This window comes from Echeneis naucrates, chromosome 20 (genome assembly GCF_900963305.1).
Source record: "Echeneis naucrates chromosome 20, fEcheNa1.1, whole genome shotgun sequence".
NCBI classification, from domain to species: Eukaryota; Metazoa; Chordata; class Actinopteri; order Carangiformes; family Echeneidae; genus Echeneis; species Echeneis naucrates.
In genome coordinates this window covers 5,558,201-5,580,400 of record NC_042530.1, presented here as the reverse complement: position 1 = coordinate 5,580,400, position 22,200 = coordinate 5,558,201, and the positions used below count along the sequence as shown (strand labels likewise).

The window sequence follows — 22,200 nt, the reverse complement described above, 5'->3', positions numbered from 1 at the left end:
ACAGCATTTCTCCTGTAACAGTCCTGCGCGCTTCATGACGTATTCTGAAGCTGCTGCAGCATTCATTAGTCTCCATACAGACAACTCAGTCTGCCTTTACAGAGCTGACGGCCAGCAGCAGACTTCCCCTGTAGGCCTCTCTTTCATGGGCCTAACCACCACAAAGATCTCCGGCTGGTTGGTGGGTTGGGGCCCAGGGCCCATCTTCACGCTTCTGGACCATGAGTTACGCCCCCTGGATGTTGCTCATGATGCCCTGGATATACGTGTGTGTCAGCCTGCCGAGCACTCCGCAGAGTTAGTGACTGCAGGAGTGGGGAATGTGTGTGTGTGGTCTGTGAGGCTCATGAAGTGTAAGGTGAAGATACAGGAGGGGTTGCACAACAGTACTTTCAGTCACATGGCATTGGCACCCCCACGATCTGACAGGCACCACAGGGCCTTTGCTGTGTGCGGCCAGGCTGTGACAGTGGTTGACCTGGACATCGGAAAGGTTTTGGAGCACAAGAGAGATCTCTGCTCACGGTAACTGTTTAGGCACATTTATGGCAATAGGAAAGAAATAAAATGTTGACCATACAACTCTACTTTTAACAAAGACCTTAGCAAACTGTATATCATTAAACTGACACATTATGACTTATTGTATTGCCATAGGTGTACCAAGTAAAGTGCCGACAGATGGCATCTTAAGACTGAATATGATTTGAGTGGGAAAATGAATTTCATGTTTTACAGCAATATCACTGCACTAGTGTACTGCTCTCATTTGGACTGTCTGATCATTGCATCTGAAGAGTGGTCCATTAGAGTGTGGGGTCCAGCGTGGGAGTTAAATGTGGCTTTTGTAGGACATAATGGTAAAATTATGACTTAGTGACTCCATATTTCCATTTTCTCTCTCTTATTGATGGGATTACTTGTTGGATTGTATCTGATATCTGTTTATTTTTGTGTATCCAGGTATTGTGAATTCACTATACTACTGCCCTGCACTACACATGCTGCTATCAACCTCTGTAGATTGTACGATCCGTTGCTGGAATGTGGAGGAGGGAGATGTGATTGAGTGTGTCCACACGGAGCAGAAAACCCCTCTTTTGTGCATCGGAGGCACCGGGAAGGACGATACCTTCTTCTCATTCTCTCAACAGGGAGTGCACTTCTGGAGCATAAAAAAGTTGTACAACCTCCACAGTAAACTTAAAAAGGACGAAGGAGCCCCACTGAGACAAATTCTAATCTCACCCTTCCCTGCTCCTTACCCTAGAAGAGTTCTCTGTGTCAGTGTGGATGGTGATGTTACCCTGGTGGCTGCAGAAACAGGAGCGGTGTTGACATCTTTCAAGGCAAAGCAGAGGATCTTGTGTGCTGACTACTGCCTACACAAAGAGATTCTGTTGGCCCTAACTGAGGCAGGTACAGTGATCCAAGCCAACACACTCACTAATCCAATCACTTTAATGCAAGAGTGGAAGCGGAGAGGCCAGGGGCCTTGGAAGCAGCAAGACCATGTGACAGGGAATGATGCTCAGAAACTGCCCATCCCTGGCCCACCCTGCTGCCTGGTACTCTACAGTTATGTGGCTGAAACCCAGACAGCTATTGAGGATTGGAGGAAGTTACAGGACAGAAGAGGGTGCAGTCACAGGACCAAGGCATGTCTGAGTGATGCCAAAAATAGGTGAACATTTTCATTTGAAAGAAATATTCTATAGCGCCAAAAGAGCTTTACAACCCTAAATGTGATTGTACTGCTGTGGTTGAGACAGGTTTTTGATCGTACTTGGCCACAAAGGAGGTTGCGTCAGTGTCTTAATGCTGGATAACGGGAAGGTCTTGTACAGGACACCAGCACACAGCGGCCAAAAAGTCACCGCATTGCAAGTGTATCCTAAGAATGGGTGTCTACTTTCCACAGGTATTTTCAAATTTCATTGCCTTGTTGTTTGTCACTGATGTCTTAACCATTTCACCTCCATCCTGAAGGTGAGGACTTGACAGTGGTGGTATGGAAGGTCAGTCCATATATCCAGGATTGTCTCAGGCAACAGCTGAGTCTGCACTGTGGCCAAACTCCGGACCACCTGTCAGTTCTGGGGTCTCAGTTGGCTTTGACCTATCAAGATCCAAACAGTGGCATCTTCAGGCTGATGCACTTTAACCTGCTCAACCAGAAACAGACCAGTCAGCATCCTGGAGGAGGCCATTTAGGCCGCTTCACAGGTCACAAAGAAAAATTTCTGAAAAGATGTAGATTAAATTGAGATTAGGTTCAGTTCAGATTTGTTTTATTATTTGTATGACTGGATGTTTATTCGGCTTTCTGACAGGTCTGTGTGTGTGCCCTGATCTGGAGGTGTTTGTTTCCAGCAGTTTAGATGGGACAGTACATATTTGGAATGAGGAGAATCACCTTGTCAGGTTAGACGGGTCATTACATGTCACTAATCGTTTGTATTTGAAATGGGGAAAACATACAGTGATGCACAAATGTATTTATTGATGTATCATTTCTTCCAGGACTCTCCAGCTCAACACCGTGCCTGAGTGTCTGGCTTATGGTGGGTATGGAGGCGAGCTGTTCCTGGGCATCAGAGGAGACCTGTACAGAATGAACTGCGCAAAGTTTCTGCCACGCAAATACCAAGAAATGGTAACAACTCAGCCTGCACAGTAGAGTGGCTGTAGGACATGTGGATACAATGAAAGCTTCAAAAAATTCTCTTTATTTCTGTTTTTTATTCACAGCTCCTTTATACTTACTGTGCAGAGCCTATCCCTGACTTTCCTATCATTGAGGACAAAAAAGAGTGCATCAAAACAAAGTAAAATTTATTGATGTTGCACATTGAAAAGAATACAATGACATAATATTAAAATGAACAATACTGGCACAAACAGGACTGCTCACACATCCGAAGAGGAGTCACCAGCCTTTGCCACCAATCAATTTCAGTCCGATCACATGTGGAGACGGAAGGTGTGTCTCGGACAGTGAATGTCAGTAGAACACATTGAACAAACATGTTGATTAATTATTTTTTCCTGTCTTGTTCCAGGAGTATGAGAGGTTAAGGACCTCAAACAGCGACCTTTCTGCACTCCTACAAGGCACAGTGAGGTGCAAAAAAGGGAAACCTCTCAGTTCAAAACAGACCAAGGCAGAAGCTTTTGACCGCTACATGAAAATAATATATGGCCTACCCTCCAATATTAAGGTCTACCAGTGATTTTACCTGACTTTTTCAGTACTTTTTTTGGCAGACGTGTTAAACATCAACTCACATTTCAGCTTTAATAGGAAGTAATAGTCTGCAGCCAGGTACTGCGTTCATCAGCTTACATAAGACAAGATATGACTTGACTCTGACCCCGACTCCGACTCCGAAATGGAAGTGAACACAATATTAACCAATAAACACCTTGTTCTAAATCTCAGCATATTACTTTAAGGATTATCTTTAAAATGAAAATATGGAAATGTTTATGCCTCGGCTTTCGGAGATAAATTGTTTTGTTTGAATGTTTTATTATGCATTTTATTTGGTACAGAGAACTCCATATCCTTCATGCTGTTGTGCTGTTTTTACAGGTTGATCTGGAGGACACTTTTGAACCTGATATATTTTCATTTTATCCTAAACCAAATTACAAAAAGCCCTATAGACGTCCTTCCTTAAAAGAAGATCCCCGCCCTGAACCTAAATTGATCATTCCTGTGACTGTACAGAAGAACAAGGTAGGAGCTGTTCACATGATGAAGAAACCCTTCCCTTGTTCTTCTTCCTCCTCCATGTTTCATGTTTTAAACAAGTAAGTAGAAATATTAGCAGTACAAATCGCAGCGTTAATAAACTTCAGTTGCTCTCCTTTGTTCAGTGGTGTGTGCAGTCTCCTGCAGTATTCTCCAGAAATAACTGTCAGAAAACAAAGCTTTGCTTTGTCTGTGCAACTGCAGATAAAAAAGGTGCCAGTGCAGAGCTCTAAACCAAAGAAGATGACAGTCAAACCACAGCCTGTTGAGAGAGTCACACCCAAGATAGCCACCGCTGTGGTGGGGGATGAGCAGGTAAGAAGATATTATAGAAGATATAATACAGATACAGCAGCCCTGGCTTGTGTGTTAATTGTCATTCTAGCCTCCAGAGATCATTCCTCCAATAGAGCAACCCAAACCCAAACCCAAGCCCAAGACCAAACCTCCTGCTCCACGTCCTCCTCCTCCTCATCCTCTGAGGACACAAAAACCACCCACCCCTGAAGTTCCAGCGTTCCTCAAACAGTTTGTGGCTGCAGACTGGTTTCGGGACGTGTTCCCTGATAAAAAGGTAGCTTCTCAACCTGCCTCTCTCCCCTTTCTGAATCTGGCGTCAAAGGGTCCAGATTTGTCATTACACATTTTTAATATTATTATGCTTAGATGTAAAATACCTTGAGATAATGGGTATTATGATTTGCCACAATAAAATTAGAATTAAATTGAAATTGAGTTGAATTGCAAACTATCAGGAATGGAAATATGAAAGTTGGTCCAATCTGTTTGTGTGCAGAGCATCCCAAGCACCCTGTCTCCAGGAGACTTCTGCTTGCTGCTGCTGGGCTCTTTGAACACTGGCAGCAGTCTGTCCAAAATGAAGATTCTTGCTGTGCTGCAGTCCCTCCACAGCCAAAAGCTCTTACAGAGCACAGACAAGCTTTACCGAGGCCTCATTGACTTAGTGTCTAAATTTGTGAGACCACAAATGGTACAGTACTGCATGTCCAGGATGATGACTTTCACTGTTTTAACAGGTGTGCCAAGAGGTTGTGACTGATTCTTGTGTGTATTTTTCAGTCATCTCTGGAAACGTCAATGCTTATTGAATTGTTGAACTTGCTGATGCGTCTTAAACCTTCTGGTTATGACCTGGTGAAAAACCTTCTCACTCTTCTGGCCTTTAAAAAACAGATTTTCCAGTGAGTATATTGATGATAAAATAATAATCAATACAAGCTATCTAAACTACATGTTCAATTCAATGTGTCAAATGTCATTTATACGTTTTTTATTTTCTCCTTGGTCTGTCAATAGGGAAGCAGTTCTGCAAATGCTGACAACATTAGGTGTCGATGAGGCTGAGCAGTGGCTGTGGCCAGAATTGGAGAGCTGGGACTTGGAGCTTGAGGATCAGTCCAACATCTGGAAAAGCCTCTATGACAGAGCTGATTGTTGGCTGCAGTTATGGATCTCCAAATACAAAGTAACAAGATGTTTTATCCAGCGACTAACTGCCATAACTTGGAGATTGCTTTGCATATAGAAAAGGCTTTTTTGATAATTGTTAACACTACCCCTTAGAGTATTTTTAAGTGTAACAGAAGGACACAGCACGTGCTTGAAAACTGAGAGGCTCACACTGAAGCAGCTCTCCACTTGCCTCTAAAGTTCTTTTCTGTGACCTTAACTCCTCTAGATAAGAGTACACGAGAGCTTTTCACGGTGTTGTTAACTGGCATGGCTCTCTCTTTCTACAACACCAGGATCACAAGAGGACTCTGCTCCTCAGGAGCACAGAAAAGCGGAAGCCCCCGTCCTACAGCATGGTGGATGTGCTGAATTATTTCTGCTGTGTCCAAAATGAGGAATACAAAAAAGCACGATACGTTGCACCTTCTGGTAACAAAAAAACTGTTTTTCTGCCGAGACACGAGTGGTATGTGGACATGGAGCACGCACAGCGTTTTCCCCTGAAAACGGCAGACTGCTAAACATTGTTACTGTTCTGTTTCAGTTCTCAACCGATCATGCGTCTAGGAGAGACTCACAGCATGGCCAGGATACGCAGGCCACCAGGTAACTTTCCAGTCGTCTGCTTTCAAAAACAGTTTGGTTGTTTGAAAATGAATATTTAGTATTGCCTAATGTTTTTCTTTCTTGGTCAAACAGGAATAGTTCTACCTCCCCGCAGAAACCGTCCCTTCCTCATGCAATTTCCGCATTTCATCTCTTTTCCATTAACTCGAGTAACCCTTCGCCCTTTTCACGTCTACTCAGACGAGGACTGGCAGAAGACCTCACCTCGCCGCTACTTTATCCAAGAGCAGTCGTATGTAGAATACTACAGATGATGACTCTTCATCTGTAACATTCCCCAATGAGATGTAACAGACATTTTGAAATGTTTTTCTTAACTTCCAAGAATTACACGATTCCCGAAACGTCAAAATTCGACTGATTTATTCTTTTGTTTTCAGTATGTGGAGGCATTCATGTGGTACAAAAGTGATTTTATGCATTAATTTCTTGATAACAATGCTGATTTAGAACATAAGTTGATTGCAAAGCAAATTCTGAGAATTTAAAAAAGTTACTGACATTGATTGTATGACAAATATGAAGAATAAAACAGCACAAATGTAAATATACATGAATGGATGAGAAAAGAACACCCAGTTATTTGCTACAAAATTCAAACAAACCTAAATATTTGACAGTTACATTCATTTCCCTTTCAAAGAGAGTAATGTTTAGCAAACAGACTGATTTGCAGTTTTCATGTAGTGCAATGAGCTGATGAGATATTTGGCTCTGCGCCTCATATCAAGAAAGTGACAGATGTAAAGGCACAAGGAAAGGCAGTCTGTAACCTCTGACCTGATGGATATGATTCTTTGTATCCAAAGTATCCGGCTAACCTGATTATAAAATAACGACTAATTTTTGGTACAAAACCGGATGTGACTCATTCACACGTAGTAGCACCACAACTTTTAACTGAAACATGGAACATTAGTTCCTCTGCTGAGGAGGTTGAGGTAATTATATCACCTCCATGTATTTGTTTGTGAAACAAATCTTTAAAACGGTGCATCCCAGAATAGACAAGCCTCAAATCTTTGCCATTAGGCCAACATTTCCATTTCTTCATCTGCTGTCTTAGGATCACATTCATGCTGCTAACAAGAACAAGGTGATGATTGGGCCCTTGAAGTTTGGTATTCTTTTGATTACTGTTTTGCTACCTGCAGTTATTCATCTGTGAAAGAAAAGAGTATAAATGAATATTTGAATCCTTCACATAACATTCACAGTGATTAAAAAATGATAAGAAACTGATGACTGAATAGTACATCATATGTAAAATGACAGCGTGATTGCAATTACATTGCTCTTGTTTGACTGTGACTGGTCTTCCTGACTGCACTAGTCCACCAAGTCTTTGTCGTAATTGAGTAGGTCACAGGTCAGGAAGAGGTCAGCACGTCTGCTCTCTATTAACACCCTGTTGAGCAGGCTGCTGGTTGTATTGATATCTGTTCTTTCCTCCAGAGGCCAGTCTAAAAGCTGGGCACTGGAGGGCAGGTCAGGAAGGCCTGGCTGGTAGTCTTCAAGGGGGTTGGGGTACAGTAACTGACGGAGGGACGGCATTCTCACAGCCATCCTCACCAGGTCTGTGAGGCCTGAAATGGAGAGCGGATTCAGGGCCAAAGCCAAGCTCTTCAGGGCGCAACACCCTCCCAGTGAGGGCAGCAGAAGCACCAGGAGGGCATCGGTTAGGCCACAGCCACTTAAAGAGAGGTGCTGCAGGCTGCTCGAAGCCTGGGAGAGGAGGCGTCGCACAGAGGGCAGGGTACTTTCATCCAGACGGTTCTCACTCAGATCCAGCTGCTGCAGCTTGGAAGCATGGTGGCTGCAGGACAAATAGGCGAGGTCAGCTGGACTCAGGCTCAAATATGGCAGCTCCAGGATCTCCAGAGGCTGAGGCAGCGAACTGCAAGAAAAAAGGAGGGACAAAACAGCTCAACTGAACTCAAGTAAAGGATATCCACTTTACTCTCATATGAAATAAAATGTGAAAATCTTCAAATTTAAATCTTCATGAGCGATCCATTAATAACTAATAATTTCAGTTTCATTTGAGACTGTATTGAATTTTAGTGTTAAGTATAATTTTAGAATAAATGAGAAGGCTTAGATGTTCAAGTTAAACAAGGATCCATGCCAAACCTGAGCAGCACACGAAGCTGTCCTGGCAGGCGCAGTGCAGTGAGGCTGAGGCATCGCAGCTCCTGAAGCTGAGCCAAACCCTGTGACAAGCCCCTCAGAGCGTCTTCTTGGCCCGGGTGGTCTCGGCGAAAGTCCAAGTTACAGTAATGAAGCCGGAGGGATTTCAGCGCAGGGAAGGTTGAGAGCAGAGGAAGTAACTCGGCAAAGCCAGCTACCCCAAGGCTGCTGTAGCGAACATCGATGCCCAGGAGACCCCGGTGAGGCAGGAGGTCTAGCAAAGTCCTGATACTTGACACAGAGATTTCCTCCATACGCAGATATCTGCACTGCAGTTTGAGGGGCCCAGATGTGCTGAGAGCCGCACGGACACGCTCCCAAGATCGAGCATTGACAAAGAGATCAGCTCTCACATGCACCAACACATCACCTCCTGGATCTTTTTCCTCACTTTCCTTTTTGCTACATGCTAAACCTTCACCTGGGCTTTCTCTTTTCTTCTCAATCTCCATCCTCCTCCTGACTCCTTTAACCATTTCCTCCTCACTCAAACCATCCAATAATGCCCCCCTCTCTCTTTCATCGCTTGCCTCATCCCCGTTGGGTTCTTTTCCCTTCTTCCACTGTCCCCGTTCTCTCTTTATGTCCCTTTCTCTCTCCACGTCCGAGAACCTCTTTCTTTCTTTGTCTCCTTCTCTCCTCTGTGTCTTCTTTGCTCCGACTCTGGCCTGAACAACCATGGTGCAGAGCGCTACGGTCAGAGACCAGCCCCCCATCGGGTCTCCCATCCCTCCTTCATCTCCTTGAAGACCACACAGGTCCAGGATTTGCAGGGCACATCTGGGAAATAACGATTCTTCAGATATAACACTGATTGTTTCAAGGACAATAGTTACGAACTAGACATGCATGATCAAGAAGAGTTATTTTTGAGAAGTTTTACTCTTAACAGTCGCAGATCGTCCAAATGGCACAGCAAGTGTCCTACGCACCTTTGGTCCGAGAGTCCTCTGACAACAGCCAGCAGCAGAGCCTGGATGCAGAGCCGGCTCGGTGCCGCCTGGCCCTGTTTCCTCCGGCCGCCGACACGCAGGGTGCGTTCGGGCCACCTCTGCACCAGCTCCCCCACCGCCAGCGGTCTGTAGCTGGCGAAGGCGGCCTCCAGCAGCGGTCGGAACAGCTCCCGGGGCACCCACTTCAGCCAGCAGGGCGACGAGCTGTGGTCGCTCACCACCTCCCGGGCGCACAGGCTCACCAACGACAGCACCATCGGAGCACACAGCCGGCTGAGCTTTCAGCTGCTAACGCACTCCGCAGAGGTAGCTAGCCGAAACTAGCGGTAACGGCTAAGATTAGCTTTATGACAGAAATGTGATCCGAGCCCCAAAAACAGAATTGATTGCAGCACCTGCTAGCCGCTTGGATTATCGACATCAATGACGGGGACCCTTTGACGGCTGAGACTTCAGACGCCGTCCCGTCCTGTTGGCTAACTCCTCCGTGAGGAAGCTGCAGCTGGACTGTTTACATAGCCTGACGCACGACTGTGACGTAGCACGTAAAGGCCCTACGTCATGATTCCAGTACCTTATTAACTTATTATGTTATATTTTCTCGTCTTTGTTTCACACACAGGCTTTGTTTAATATTCCTACCATCACTTGTAATGTTCAATTAATGGAGTGCCTGTATAGTGTTTTACAGTTCCGGCTGCTCAGACTTGTAAAACTCAATATGGCAGATGTCCCTGCACCAATCCAGGCCTATTTAAAGAGGTGAGACTCGCTGGAAAATGTTTGGGACTTATGTAAAAATCCAAAGGTGGGGTTCAGATTTAGTCCGGCTATCAGTCATGTTAATGACACGTTTCGCCCTGAGCCTTCAGTGAGCCTCGGCCTTGGTGGATCTTTGACAGAAAAAAAAAAAACAGTGTGACTATATTAGCTGTGTTTGGGTTTCTAAACTATACAGCAATCACGCATTGCACACATCTCTCTCTATAATTAAGGGTCATATTGCAATGAATGATAATCTTACTTCAGTGAAGTTCTTCCAAGTTAGTCAATGAAACAAGATTAATATAATCAAATCATATGTGTGACTAAGACACGGCAGACAGGGCAGGATAAATATTCTCTGCTCTTTTGTTGTGTTTTGTTTCACTTTTTTTTACAGACAGCAGATTTTATTCTGTATTATTCTCTGGCGAAATAAATTGATAAGTAGAGAAAATTTGAGGAAGAATGGAAATATGTTGCATGAAAAGTACAACACAATGTCCCTTTGTGTTGTGTCAACAATGAACCAAAGAGTTGTGTCCACCAGATGGAGCTAAAGGAGCATGCAGTCTAACATGCCTGTGAAGCCTCCTGCCCAGCAAAAAAAACTAAAACAAAAACAAAAAACCCACACAATAATGGCCATGTACCGTGACAGTCAACCTCATTTTCTCAATTACAAACAGGAAATTAATGTTTATAATTGCTAATCAGGAAGCAGATGCCATATTTAAGTTGCAAGCTTGTGGCTAAATTTATGAGATAAGCCTGGGGGTCGCTGGGTGCCCTGGTGGCTTGGCCCCGACCTGCCTGCTATCCTGGGCCGGGGGTGTAAGCTACAGTCAGCTAGCCACAACATCCAATGACACACTGTAGCATACACATACACACACATACATACACAAGGTGCACAACTGATACATGATCACACACTCATACATTCATTTTGAATTGTATTAAAGAAAACTGTAAATTTGCACTTGAAATCCTGCGACCAATGCGCTCATTGTTTCTGTTGATATTGTTGTTTTTGTGCACCCCCCTTCCTGTCTTCCATATCCTGTCTCTGTTCTCTGTTTCTATCTACTCCTGAGCCTCAGTCCAGTAGCTTTACCAATAAACCAATACCTTTGCCAATAAAGTTAAACACAGATGGCGACAGGAGGAGTATGTCAGACTCCTCCTTGGCAGAGTAAAACTGTTTCGGCACAATGAGGCACCAGGAACATTCATACTGCCTGCCCCAGCTGCTGAACAGGACAAGTTTTTAAAAAATTACAGCACTGGGCCAATTACTCATTCATTAAAAAAAAAAAAAAATCTGTTTCCTTGTTGTGTTTTGCAGCCACTGCTGTCATGAAACACCCTCCGGTCATATACATGTCAATTTAAACTTCTTCTCATACATTGGCATTTTAAAACAAAGCTATGACCGTGGACAACGACCTTCCCAACCTCCTTAGACTTGCATCTACTTTCAGTGTGTCACCTACATTCACTCAAAGCACTTGGCAAGACATAAGATGTGTAGTTTATAAAGGTATAAATACTTCAGCTACAGGCCTTTAGTGAATTAGCTTTCTGCTTGCTTCAAATTACTTTTTGCTGTTAAAGCTAAATCTGCCATCTGTTCAGCTTTTGTCGTCACATTTTATTTGTGTGGAGTATTTTACATGCAGTCTAGGAAAAATGCCAGATATTTTCCGTTTAGTCCACAGAAATAATAGTACTAATGGTCCAGAGAGGCAAGAGTTTAACCTTTTAGTTTCCAGACTGATTTTTAATGTATCATTAACTGACAACTGACAAAAACATAATATTAAATGGCAAATAGAAAGCATATTATTGATATTTCTTGTTACTTTCAAGCTACTCTTGTAATTAAATGTCATGTCACATACCACACAGTAAAAAAAAAAGCCAAATGTCACTTTTTTCAAATGAAATTCTCCACATTTAATTTCAAGTGCCACACAAACACTCAAACTGTTAAAAGAATATTTATAAATCATTGATGTTTTATTGATCATTTTCAAATTCAGAATTTTAGCTCAATGGCTTTCTTTGGCAGACGTAGATATACAAGGCAGTTATTACAGTAAAAACAGACAGTGCATACAGGAGAGTGTCACTTTGTTGTTGTTTTAATTTTGTCATATATACTAACACATAGTGCGATGTCTGACAGTATTGGTCACTGCTTAAAGTGGACTTGGAGCCACTGACTAAACACTTTGTTTGCAATTTCCAGTCCAACCAGTTCTCCTGTGCTGAAATTACAGCAGGAATGTGAATGTTTGTCATGGTACCACTTTGAAAGACACAAAGTATCTGCAAAGTAACTGCAGACTGCTTGGCAGAGAGATCTTAAAATAATATATGGGTTCATATTCTGCCTGAGGATTATATGTAATGGGAGACAGACCTCCTTTCACTTTACAACCGGGTGCACACATTAACAGGCTCATGTGGGGTTTCTTTTTCTTTTTCTTTTTTCTCTTTTACAGGTAGCTTTGAAAAGTCGTAGTTATTTGAAAGTGAAGAAACACTAAACATCCATGAGTAATGATGTCTTAAAAATACAACTCTTATAATATGAACTGAATAATCCTTTTATGCATCAACATCATGATAGAAAAGTTCATTTGTTTTATCTTGAGCACTGCCCTTTAAATGAAGTAAGGCTTCACATTGACTTTGACTAAGCGGCTCCTTTTGTTTGGGTACAGTGAGACGACAGGAAACACTGTCACTGCCAGAATTTGCTGGAAACTCCTTGAACTTCTGTTTTGACGAAGAGGACACACCCCCACGTCATGAGCAGCTCCACTGTGTGAGTCTCTTGAAGTCTTTATCATCCCATGTTGGTATTTCAGGCCATGACAGAACATGGGCAAGTCTGCAGGAGATCGTATCCTATCTGATAAAGTAGGAAGGTCAGTGTCACACATGATTAACATGAGCTGTGACTCCACATCAATCTTCCTGAACTACATGCCTGGTTATGTGCCTCATGGGTCCGTAAGCCTTGACATTTTTCCTTATGAAGTCACAATTAAGGAGTCCCAGAGTGCCTGTAGCAGTCGAAAGAAACGGCTTGTGTCATGTGAGCAGCATGTACTGTTTGTATCCTTACCCAGAACTGCACAGATTCAGAGCATGTCTGCCCTGATGGATGCATGTAAACGCCTCAATTACAGCCCATGCTCCAAGAATTCATGCCGTGATGTCAGGCCATTATTCACACACATCCACAGACACCCACATGGGCTTGTCACGGTCAAGGAATCTGCCGATTTACCCTTCTAATTCATAAATTGCAGAGCTTGAATATCAAAGGATATTTCTCAACATCCAAGAATCATAATCAAATCTAGTCTCAGACTTTGACTGATTAAAAAAAAAAAAGAAAACCAAGACAGGTATTTTAAAACTTAAGTGAAGGAAATGCCTCTGAATTAATTCTGGTTTGTCAATATAAAAGTTTCCCCTCTGTCTGATGAGCCTCCCCCTTCTTAGGCATCAATCAAACTATAATTATTCAGGTGAATTACTTTGAAAATCTACTCTGTAGAAAATCCGCCTGGAGCCAGTCATTCACAACCAATAAATTACACCTTCTGTTATTCACTGTAAGTACTGATTAATTGTTGTTGCTGTACATTTACACAAGTACTTGACTTATGAACTGTGCAAAGAAAATCTGAGGTATAGACACGGTTTTGTTGTATTTTTTGTATTGTTTATATATCTATATCTATATCTAGCTGCATATGTATATCTAAAGAAATAGTGCCTGCAATACTGACATCTACATTGAAAAACCGGGGTGGACAATAATGAAGTAAATTTTCTTGTGAATTGTACTTAAGTACAGTATCTGTACTTCACTTGAGTATTATTTTTTTATTATCAAGCCCACAATTGAGATTTTTGACACCAAAACGGATTAGTTTCAGTTCAAACCAGTCCCTTCCACAGACCGGTTCTTTAGGGCCTCTTTAACTGGGGATATTTTTGAGCTATAAACATGTCTGTAGCAGAATCGCATCAGTGTATTGTCTCATGACAACAAAGCTACTTTCCTTTCCTGTATTTCCTGAGATATTTTTTTATACTTTTTTAAACAAATACTTTTGTGCTTTTATTTAAGTAATATTTAGACTAAGCTACTTTTACTTGTATTGGAGTAATATTTGACGAGCAGTATCTGTACTTTTACTCAAGTAGTGCAGTTGTGTCCTCTGTCCACGCTGTTTAAATCAGACTATTATAAATCACAGTCTACATATGACTAGATGTATTACCCCCATCACATCACTGTCAAATAACACCATATCGCTAGTTGGATATGTGAATAAATGTATTGAGAGGGAATGCAAGCAAAGAGGAGAAAAAACGAGGCATGAGTTAAGTCTCCAGAGATGAGGAGGAGGAGAGGCTGTGGGTGCTGTGGGCTGGGATTACTGCTTCTGAACAAGATGAAGCTAAATGGCATTGCTGGCTGGAATTTGCGGGTTGTGAATACTAATTGTAGTGTAAAAAGTTCAAATGTAAGTTCCATCGTGAAAGGACGTTTAGGTACACAGAGAAAGGCGCTGAAATATTCATGAACTCTGAACTGTTATTAAAGAAAACACACAAAGGGTATGAAAAAGCTGAATCACTGTATTAAGACTTTTTTTTTTTTACTTCTTTCTTTTTGATTAACAGAAACACATTTTTACTGAATCCCCTGGCAGCTAATATGAGGAACAACTGGAGCCAAACTATAATGATAAATAAGTGTCTCATGTTCAGGGCCGTTGGTGCGGACGTGCCAGACTGCTTGTTCATTCACATGATTGTGTGTCTTAGTGCATCTCCGTGCTAATGTTTGTATGTAATCAGCTGATCTGAATCAGTCGTGTGTGTGTGTGTGTGTGTTCAGATGCAGTTAATGGTTGCCATAGTGACCGTGCTTCACTTACATCTGGTTAAAACAGCCGCTGTGCTTGACATTTTTTGCTAAGGAGGAGTCCTAACTGGATGAAATGACCCAAAGTGGTGCAGATGCTAACAAGCTTGCTGACATTATTTACCAGTGACAGGTGGCAGCACTGTGGCAGGACGAGGGTCTGCCAGCGGGATGCGTAAGACTCAGGTGTTCAATGCAGGCTGATTTTCCAGCCCATATTCCCATTATCAAGCTCATTTGTCAGTGCAACGATGGCGACTGCGGGTCCCGCAGCTCACCACACTGCAGGATCTTCCTCCTCACGCTGTCCTGATGGGAGTTGCCTCATGAGGTATCTCCTGCAGATACACTGTTAAAATGAAACTCCAGCTGTTCTGATCACTTCTCCCAGCAGTGAATGGGTGAAATCGGCTTGGGAGAAAATGAACAGGGGCTGCACATCAGCACAGCTCCAGATGGACTGTGAGAGCAGATTAGCTACATTCATGATGCTGTGTAGATGTTCTTCACTGTCAATATGTTCTGATTTCCAAGGCAGGAAAAAAGTGTTATGGTAGTGAATCAGCTTTCTTCTGCCTCTTTTTTTCTCCTGTAGAACTACATTTACTAAAATCCTGTAATCACAGACAATCTTGGATGGCATTTACTGTTGCACAAAGTGCACATTCAACTGAACATTTTCCTTCACAAGCCGACATGGCTCTCTTCCGGAAACAGACCTACTTCATTTTTTTATTTGTAACTTTTAACTACAATTTTTCATCATCTGTTATGTGCTGGGGTAAAACCTCAGTTTGCCGCTTTGCATTACTCAAGTGAAACAGCAGCAAGGGGGAGGGAGGCTAAAGCAGCCTGTCAGGTTACAAACAGGAACAGGATTTATTTCTATCTTTGTTTTAAGGAGTGCAAAACTATTTTTGTGAAACTGATGAGCTAAAATCTTTGACAATTAGTTACATTAGTCACATCACCCGCAGGGGCGTCAGTAATTAATCTCTCTTATCTAAATCACTTAAAGTTTGCTTTGGCTTGCTCTCAGTTTTGTTCATGAAGGTAAACTGAGTCACAAGAGTTTTTAAGAATTCATGAGCTGGAAGGGAGGAGAAGTAAAAACATGAGCTGTGCAGAAGCTTTGTTGCATAGTGTTGTACGTTTTCCTTGTTTATTTTTTACTTCATTGTTAATGTGATGACTGTGTTAATGGCAGCGTTTAGCAGAAAGACTGCATGAATGCTGCCATACCTGCTTGTATACACCTAATCTTACTTCATTTTTTCACTGCATGGTTCACATTTAATCAAACTGTATTGGCATTACAAATATAGATGGCTTTTATACCCAGCTGACATGACTATTATGCGCCAGTACAAAAATAATTTGTGTTAATTAAGTCCCGCTTCATGAGTGAAGTCAGCTTTGTGCTGCTGTGTTGGCCAGGCTCTTTACTGGCAGATAATAATGAGTCCCCTTGCTGAGCTCAAGCTAATAGTGCTTATGACTCACCATGACTGACCGTATTGCTGTTCTGTACTCTTGCACCTTAATGTCACATGTTGAAAGTGGAATAAGATAATTAGCTTGAGTTTATCATCCTGACCACAAATTGCTTCTCAGCCCATGAACTGTATTTTTGAATCCTGACACTCTTATGCACAGTGACTAACTTCTAATCTTGGCTGTTACAGGGATCAAACCTTCTGCCTCAGCATGCTGCTCCCTGTACTATGTACACTATCTGCCAATAGGGATCAATACATGCATGATCTTTCCCTTGTTCCAACGGCCCCCCATCCCCAACAGAGCTGTCAGGCTTGCCTTTTCTCTCAAGGTTAATTTCATTTGAACTACACCAGCTGCAACTTCACTCTTGTACTGGCTTGCTGCTTGTCTGTTTAAGGTCCTGTCTTTATTGATTGCTGTCAAATGAAATTATGCGTCACCATAAAGGGGGGCTGAGCCCTCCTGGACACGGTTAATGATGCTCATATAGTAGTTCATATTCCCATCCTCGGCTCCTCTCTTCCCTCGTTATATCTTCCATCCATTCGCTTGTAATCAATCAGCTGCAATGTATTTTAGCTTGTTGAAAACACTTGACACGCTGAAGCATCCTTGTTTCCACCTGTACAGAGGTGTACAGAGCTGCAGTTAAGTGATGTTATTAGCAGCGATTATTGAAAAGCTGTTTCAGTTGCTGCTCAAATTAACAGATACATACAAAGAACTTCACCAAGTACCTATCTCAATGTAGCCATGCTAGCACTCTGGGTGCCAGTTGGCTGTCTATTTTAATCCAGACTGAAATAACTCAGCATTTGTTGAATGGATTGTCTTGAAATTTAGATGGGTTGTCCATCATGCAATAAGATTAATTTGTCAATGCCCTGACTTTGTCTTGCCCATTAATTTAAGCAAAGGCGCAATTTTAGGCAATGCTAAGATTTCTTACACGAGAGTTGCCATACATGCTATATCAGTATTGTTAGCATTGTCCCAGTTTTAATAATATATAGCATGGCCACAGTTTGTTAATAAAGCCACGAGGATCTTCACTGCATTCACTGTTTCCAATTTTTATGCTAAAATTAGATGATAGCCACTTTCTGCAACTTCTTATCAAACTCTCAGCAAGAAAACAAATAGACATGTTTTCTCATTTGAAGATAGAAGCATTTAAACGGCGACATGTTTGGGAACCTAATTATTCCCCTTGTTATGACATGGCTTCGTGTTCAATCCAGAAACGCATGAACCAGCAAAGTGACCTTACTGAGCAACAGCCATAAAAGGCATTTATTACCATTTACAACATGCTTACACCGTAAACGCACGCTCAGGATCAATCCAAGATCCAAGTAAAGGGAGAATAAATGCTCTACCTCCAATCACGCTTTTCCTGATGGCTGAAAGACAAAATGCTTGACTCGAAGGTGGAAATCAGGAGCTCCAGTTGAAGGACGAAGAATATGTTGCCTCTGGCGTCAGTGTGGCTGCTGTTGACCTTCAGTGTGGTGTTCCCCACTGACTGTGTTCATGGCTGTTCAACTGAGGAGTTTACCTGTGCTCAGGGGTTATGCGTGCCCGAGGACTGTGTGTGTGACTTCACTGACAACTGTGGAGACGGTAGCGACGAGGAAATGTGTGAGTAAAAAGGAAAATATAGTCAGATAGTTTAAACATGGATCTAAGTTGATGAAGTGTAAAAGCAGTTATCCGAAAATGGTTGAAATAACACAGTGTCTTACTTTCCTGTTGTTTAAAGTAAACATATCTAAAACATGATTAATTCATACCTGCCTAAATCATACCTTATCAAAGCAATAACAATAATTGATTTTGTTTGATTTCCTCACTCTCAAGGCTGCTGCTGATAATTTTTTATGCTGCTGACACAATGCTACATTTACAACATGTCCTCAACGTCATTAAGAACTCTGGAAGTTCCCTTTTCTTTATTAAAACCATTTTGTACATAAAACCATTCAGTTTCTCGGCTCTGCTGAGCTGCTGAATCTTTATCTGCACTGAAGCCTCAGTTGATTTCCAATAGAAAGAATTATGGTAAACTATATTTCAGGAAAAAACACAAAAGAACACAAGTAAAACAAGCAGTATAACAAAAGAGAAACGGATTTCTGTTCAAGGTTTCAGGTATAAGCGGTGTAACTTTGAGGAGGGACTCTGCGACCTGATCCAAAGCTCAGAGACGTCTGAATGGACCAGAACAACAGAAGTCCCAATTCTCAAACGTGACCACACCAACAGCACATCAGGTTCGAGCATCTGGTATTTGACATATGAGACAAACTCCATTTGGAATGAGAACGCTTCACTTCATTATTTTTCACTTGAATGCAGCTAAATGTTCTCTCCTACAGCATATTTCCTGTCTCTGTCTCCTACTGGGGGAAACACAACCAGAGCAGACCTGATCAGTCCCGTTTTCCTCCCCAATCAGACTTGCCAAGTAAGAAAATACTCTTGAACATAAACCAATGCAAATCCATTAAAAACATAATATCAACTGACCAGTCTGCTTTAATTTTGATTCAACAGCTGAGTTTCTACTACTATGTCGGGACAACACATGGAGAGCTTCAAGTCCTGGCTCAGACTCCTCTGGGTCAGGACACAGTGCTTTGGAAATACGCCACCCAAATACAGACGGAAATGTGGCTGCGGACAGTGATTCAGTTTTCCAGCAATCACAGTTTTCAGGTCTGTAACAGTAAGAATTTCCCAAAATGGCATTTTGAATTGCTGTTTTTTATTATTTATTGGATTGCATTAGATCTAATATGCTGCTATCGGCAGTAAAATGGCTGTCGTGCCAAGAGATATTTAAATATATATATATATGAAGTATTTTAAAAACAGACATTTAAATAATCCATAAAAAGATTATTATAATCAATAGGACATAAAAACCAGACAATTCATATAAAACATGTAATTACATCTGGACTTTTTCATCTACTTAAGAGTTCCATATTTTCTTTTGTACTTCCTTAGAGATATTCTTTTGGACATTTTAGCATAGATTTCACATCTTCATACTAACATAAAATGTATTCACACAAAAAACTGCAACAGAAAATCTAATTTTGTGGTATTTTTGTTTGGCTGTCCCTGAGAACAACTAAGTGATAACAACATAACATATATATATATAATATGTACGTATATATAATGTGTGTAATATACACTCATTGCTACAATACATAATTTCATTAAATCAGTCACAGATAACAGGTTATAAAACTCCACTTGAGTCGATAATATTGCTGTTGTATGGACTTTAGATTCGTACCTTGTGTTATCTTGTTTTCATAGTTTTAATCTTTTTGCTGTTTGATGCAGTTATTTGTAAAACTCTGCACCCTAGGTTGTTTAAACTGCAATGGAACAAAACTTCTGTATTTTGCGACAGACACAGTGTGTGTAGAAAGACAAACAGATGGTCATTGACTGAGTTATATCTTGAAGGTCTTCTGTGTATCCAGCAGGCGGTCATTCGAGGGGAACTTCCAGCTGACAGTGAAGACTCTGAGGTCCTGGCAATTGATGACCTATCTTTCAGTCCTGGCTGCCTGGATTTATCTGGTATTGTAACCATTAACGCTACGCAGACAGCATAAGTTCAGACCTTGACATTTTGAAACAGTGCCACACCTAAACAGACCACCTAAAACATGTTTTGAGTTGAGACAACAGAGAGAAGACACAAAAGCAACTGGGATGGGATCCACAACAGAACAACTGAGTCATTAAAATAGTGCTTAACACACATTTCCCTGCACTGAATATGGAGCAGTTATGCCCACTTATGTCTGTAGCTCAGTGATGAATGTTCAACATCTTGGCCGTTTTAAAGGTACTGTCCATTTTGGGCAGAACTTTAACATGTTGTATTTTTGAAATACAGCTTTTTTTTTAGAAGCAAGCACAAACAGTAGCCTCTTTACAACAGCTATTATTCTTCTTGTGTGAAACAAACCGGTGATGAGTCCTAATTATTGATTGTCTCATTTTGGCTACAGTCTGTGCCCGGGTTCACATGTGCTTATGCAGCATCAAAGCCGCTCTCACTGTAGTGTGGCTGGAAGGATGTTAATGGTTCGAGTCAGAGTTAGATGTCAATGGTTGGAGCCAAAGGGCCACAGTTTTTCACAGATGTTTTCTAAGTGATAGATTTCCAATGAAGGATTTTATTTGTAATGAATACATAAAAATGTTTAAATGAAATATTTACTGCTTTCGTATCCAGTTATCCACAGTCTTTTGGACAGTCTTTAGGAAAGCTATCAAAGCACAAGGGCACAATTGAGTGTTAGTGTGAGATTTTAAATGTCTCTAAAACTATTGGATGACTTTCCATTAATTTTAGGACAGACGTTAATGTCTGTGTCTGCCCTTCAGGCAGTTCTCATTTGCTCTATTGAACATTATGTTTTGATTCACTTACCCCACTCTCATCAGCTCCCAGAAACATAAATAAATACATAAATGTATCAGGTGATGTTTACAGACATAGTTAGCACTTAGCTGGTGGCTGTGATTGAGAATTTAACAGCTAAACAACCACATATTTCCTTCAGGAGTTGGCGTAGACGGAGGGAGCGAGAGTATTAGACTGATTATATTTGGATTTCAAACGTTGCTAATGGATATGTAAATAGTCAGCTGCTTTCAAGATATTTTCCATATCTCTTTTGTAATTCTTATCAAATTTTGTTTCTCAGAAAGGGGTGTAAAGTGGGTTAAATAATGGCACAGAACATTGTGGCCGACTTAAGACTGTACTGGACTCTCTCCAGGGCAGGTTTACCATGTCTAACTGGATGAGACAGGACAGTGTCAAGTTGGCACTTGGGATCTAAGCATCCATCTGTCTTGTTTCTCCCAAGAAGAAACATTCCTGGGGTGTTAACAATCTGTCCTAGTTAAGTTCATGGGGTAAGAGCAAGTTAAAGCTACTCCAGAGTCTTCTTACCTGCAGCTCCATATGTCTGCATAATCTTTTATTGTCAAAACACCAGCCCTGGAAGCATTCAGCAGTTGATTTTGCATTAAAATACCAATAACACTTATTAGTACACATAGAAGCTTTAATATACATGGCACATCCCTATGCCCTGGCCTGTAGAAACGCAAAAAGACATGGATATGGTTTTGATATGTAGCCCACATATAATATTGATAATATGCTGCTGCAGTCCCTAACAGAGGATTCTTAATGCCCCATATCCTTTTTCATTCACACAATGTCCCACCAGTAAATTTGTAGCACTGAATTACAGGGTTCACAACATCAATGAATTTAGATTATATGCAGTCTCACAAATAATGGAAATATAATCGTTAAATTTTGGCCTATAATTAAATGGATGCTGGGTGACAATAAGACAGAAACATTTTATAGTAAATCATATTTTAAGCCAGGATTTGATGCCTCTTATACTCCCCATCAACATAAATTACACTATTTGTATATGTGAGTTTCTTCAAGGGTGTTTCCATGTCTGTACATGTTTTTGGAATGAGCAGGCTGCCGCATAATTTACTATGACAGTCCTTTTATATGCCAAACACACATTCCCAGAGGCTGTCGCCCGGCTGGGTCTTGTCTGCCTCTTGAGAATCTCTCCGTTCATCATTTTCTCAGATATTTTATCTCGATAAGCCTAAACACGGTGGCATAGTGGTTAGCAATGTTGCCCCAGAATACGAAGGTCAGGCTTGGGGCCTTTCCATGCGGAGTTTGCATGTTCTCAGTGTGTTTGCGTAGGTTTCCTCCCACCGTCCAAAGACATCATGTTTAGGTTAATTGGTGACTCTACATTGTCCGTAGGTCTGAGTGTGAGTGTGAGTGGTTGTTGGTCTCTGTGTGTTCGCCCTGTGATGGACTGGTGACCTGTCCAGGGTGACCCCGCCCTCACCCAGTGTGAGCTGGGATTGGCTTCAGCACCCCCGTGACC

At 41.7% G+C, this 22,200-nt stretch overlaps 2 protein-coding genes across 2 annotated transcripts in view; one reads left to right on the top strand and one right to left on the bottom strand.

The window, feature by feature from the left end:
* Positions 1-6,209: 6,209 nt before the first annotated feature.
* Positions 6,210-9,510, bottom strand: LOC115061079 (leucine-rich repeat-containing protein 14). The gene is made up of 3 exons (XM_029529304.1): positions 8,980-9,510; positions 7,991-8,827; positions 6,210-7,754 (listed from the first exon to the last, which is right to left on the bottom strand). The coding sequence occupies exons 1-3, from the start codon at positions 9,255-9,257 to the stop codon at positions 7,187-7,189; spliced, it is 1,683 nt and encodes a 560-aa protein (XP_029385164.1). The 5' UTR covers positions 9,258-9,510; the 3' UTR covers positions 6,210-7,186.
* A 5,463-nt stretch (positions 9,511-14,973) lies between these two features.
* malrd1 (MAM and LDL receptor class A domain containing 1) overlaps positions 14,974-22,200 on the top strand; it is a 44,317-nt gene continuing 37,090 nt past the window's right edge. Inside the window, exons 1-5 of the mRNA XM_029529654.1 lie at positions 14,974-15,053; positions 18,374-18,495; positions 18,601-18,689; positions 18,779-18,940; positions 19,729-19,825. Of these exons, the coding sequence (XP_029385514.1) occupies positions 14,974-15,053; positions 18,374-18,495; positions 18,601-18,689; positions 18,779-18,940; positions 19,729-19,825 (550 nt within the window). The remainder of the gene's footprint in view (positions 15,054-18,373; positions 18,496-18,600; positions 18,690-18,778; positions 18,941-19,728; positions 19,826-22,200) is intronic.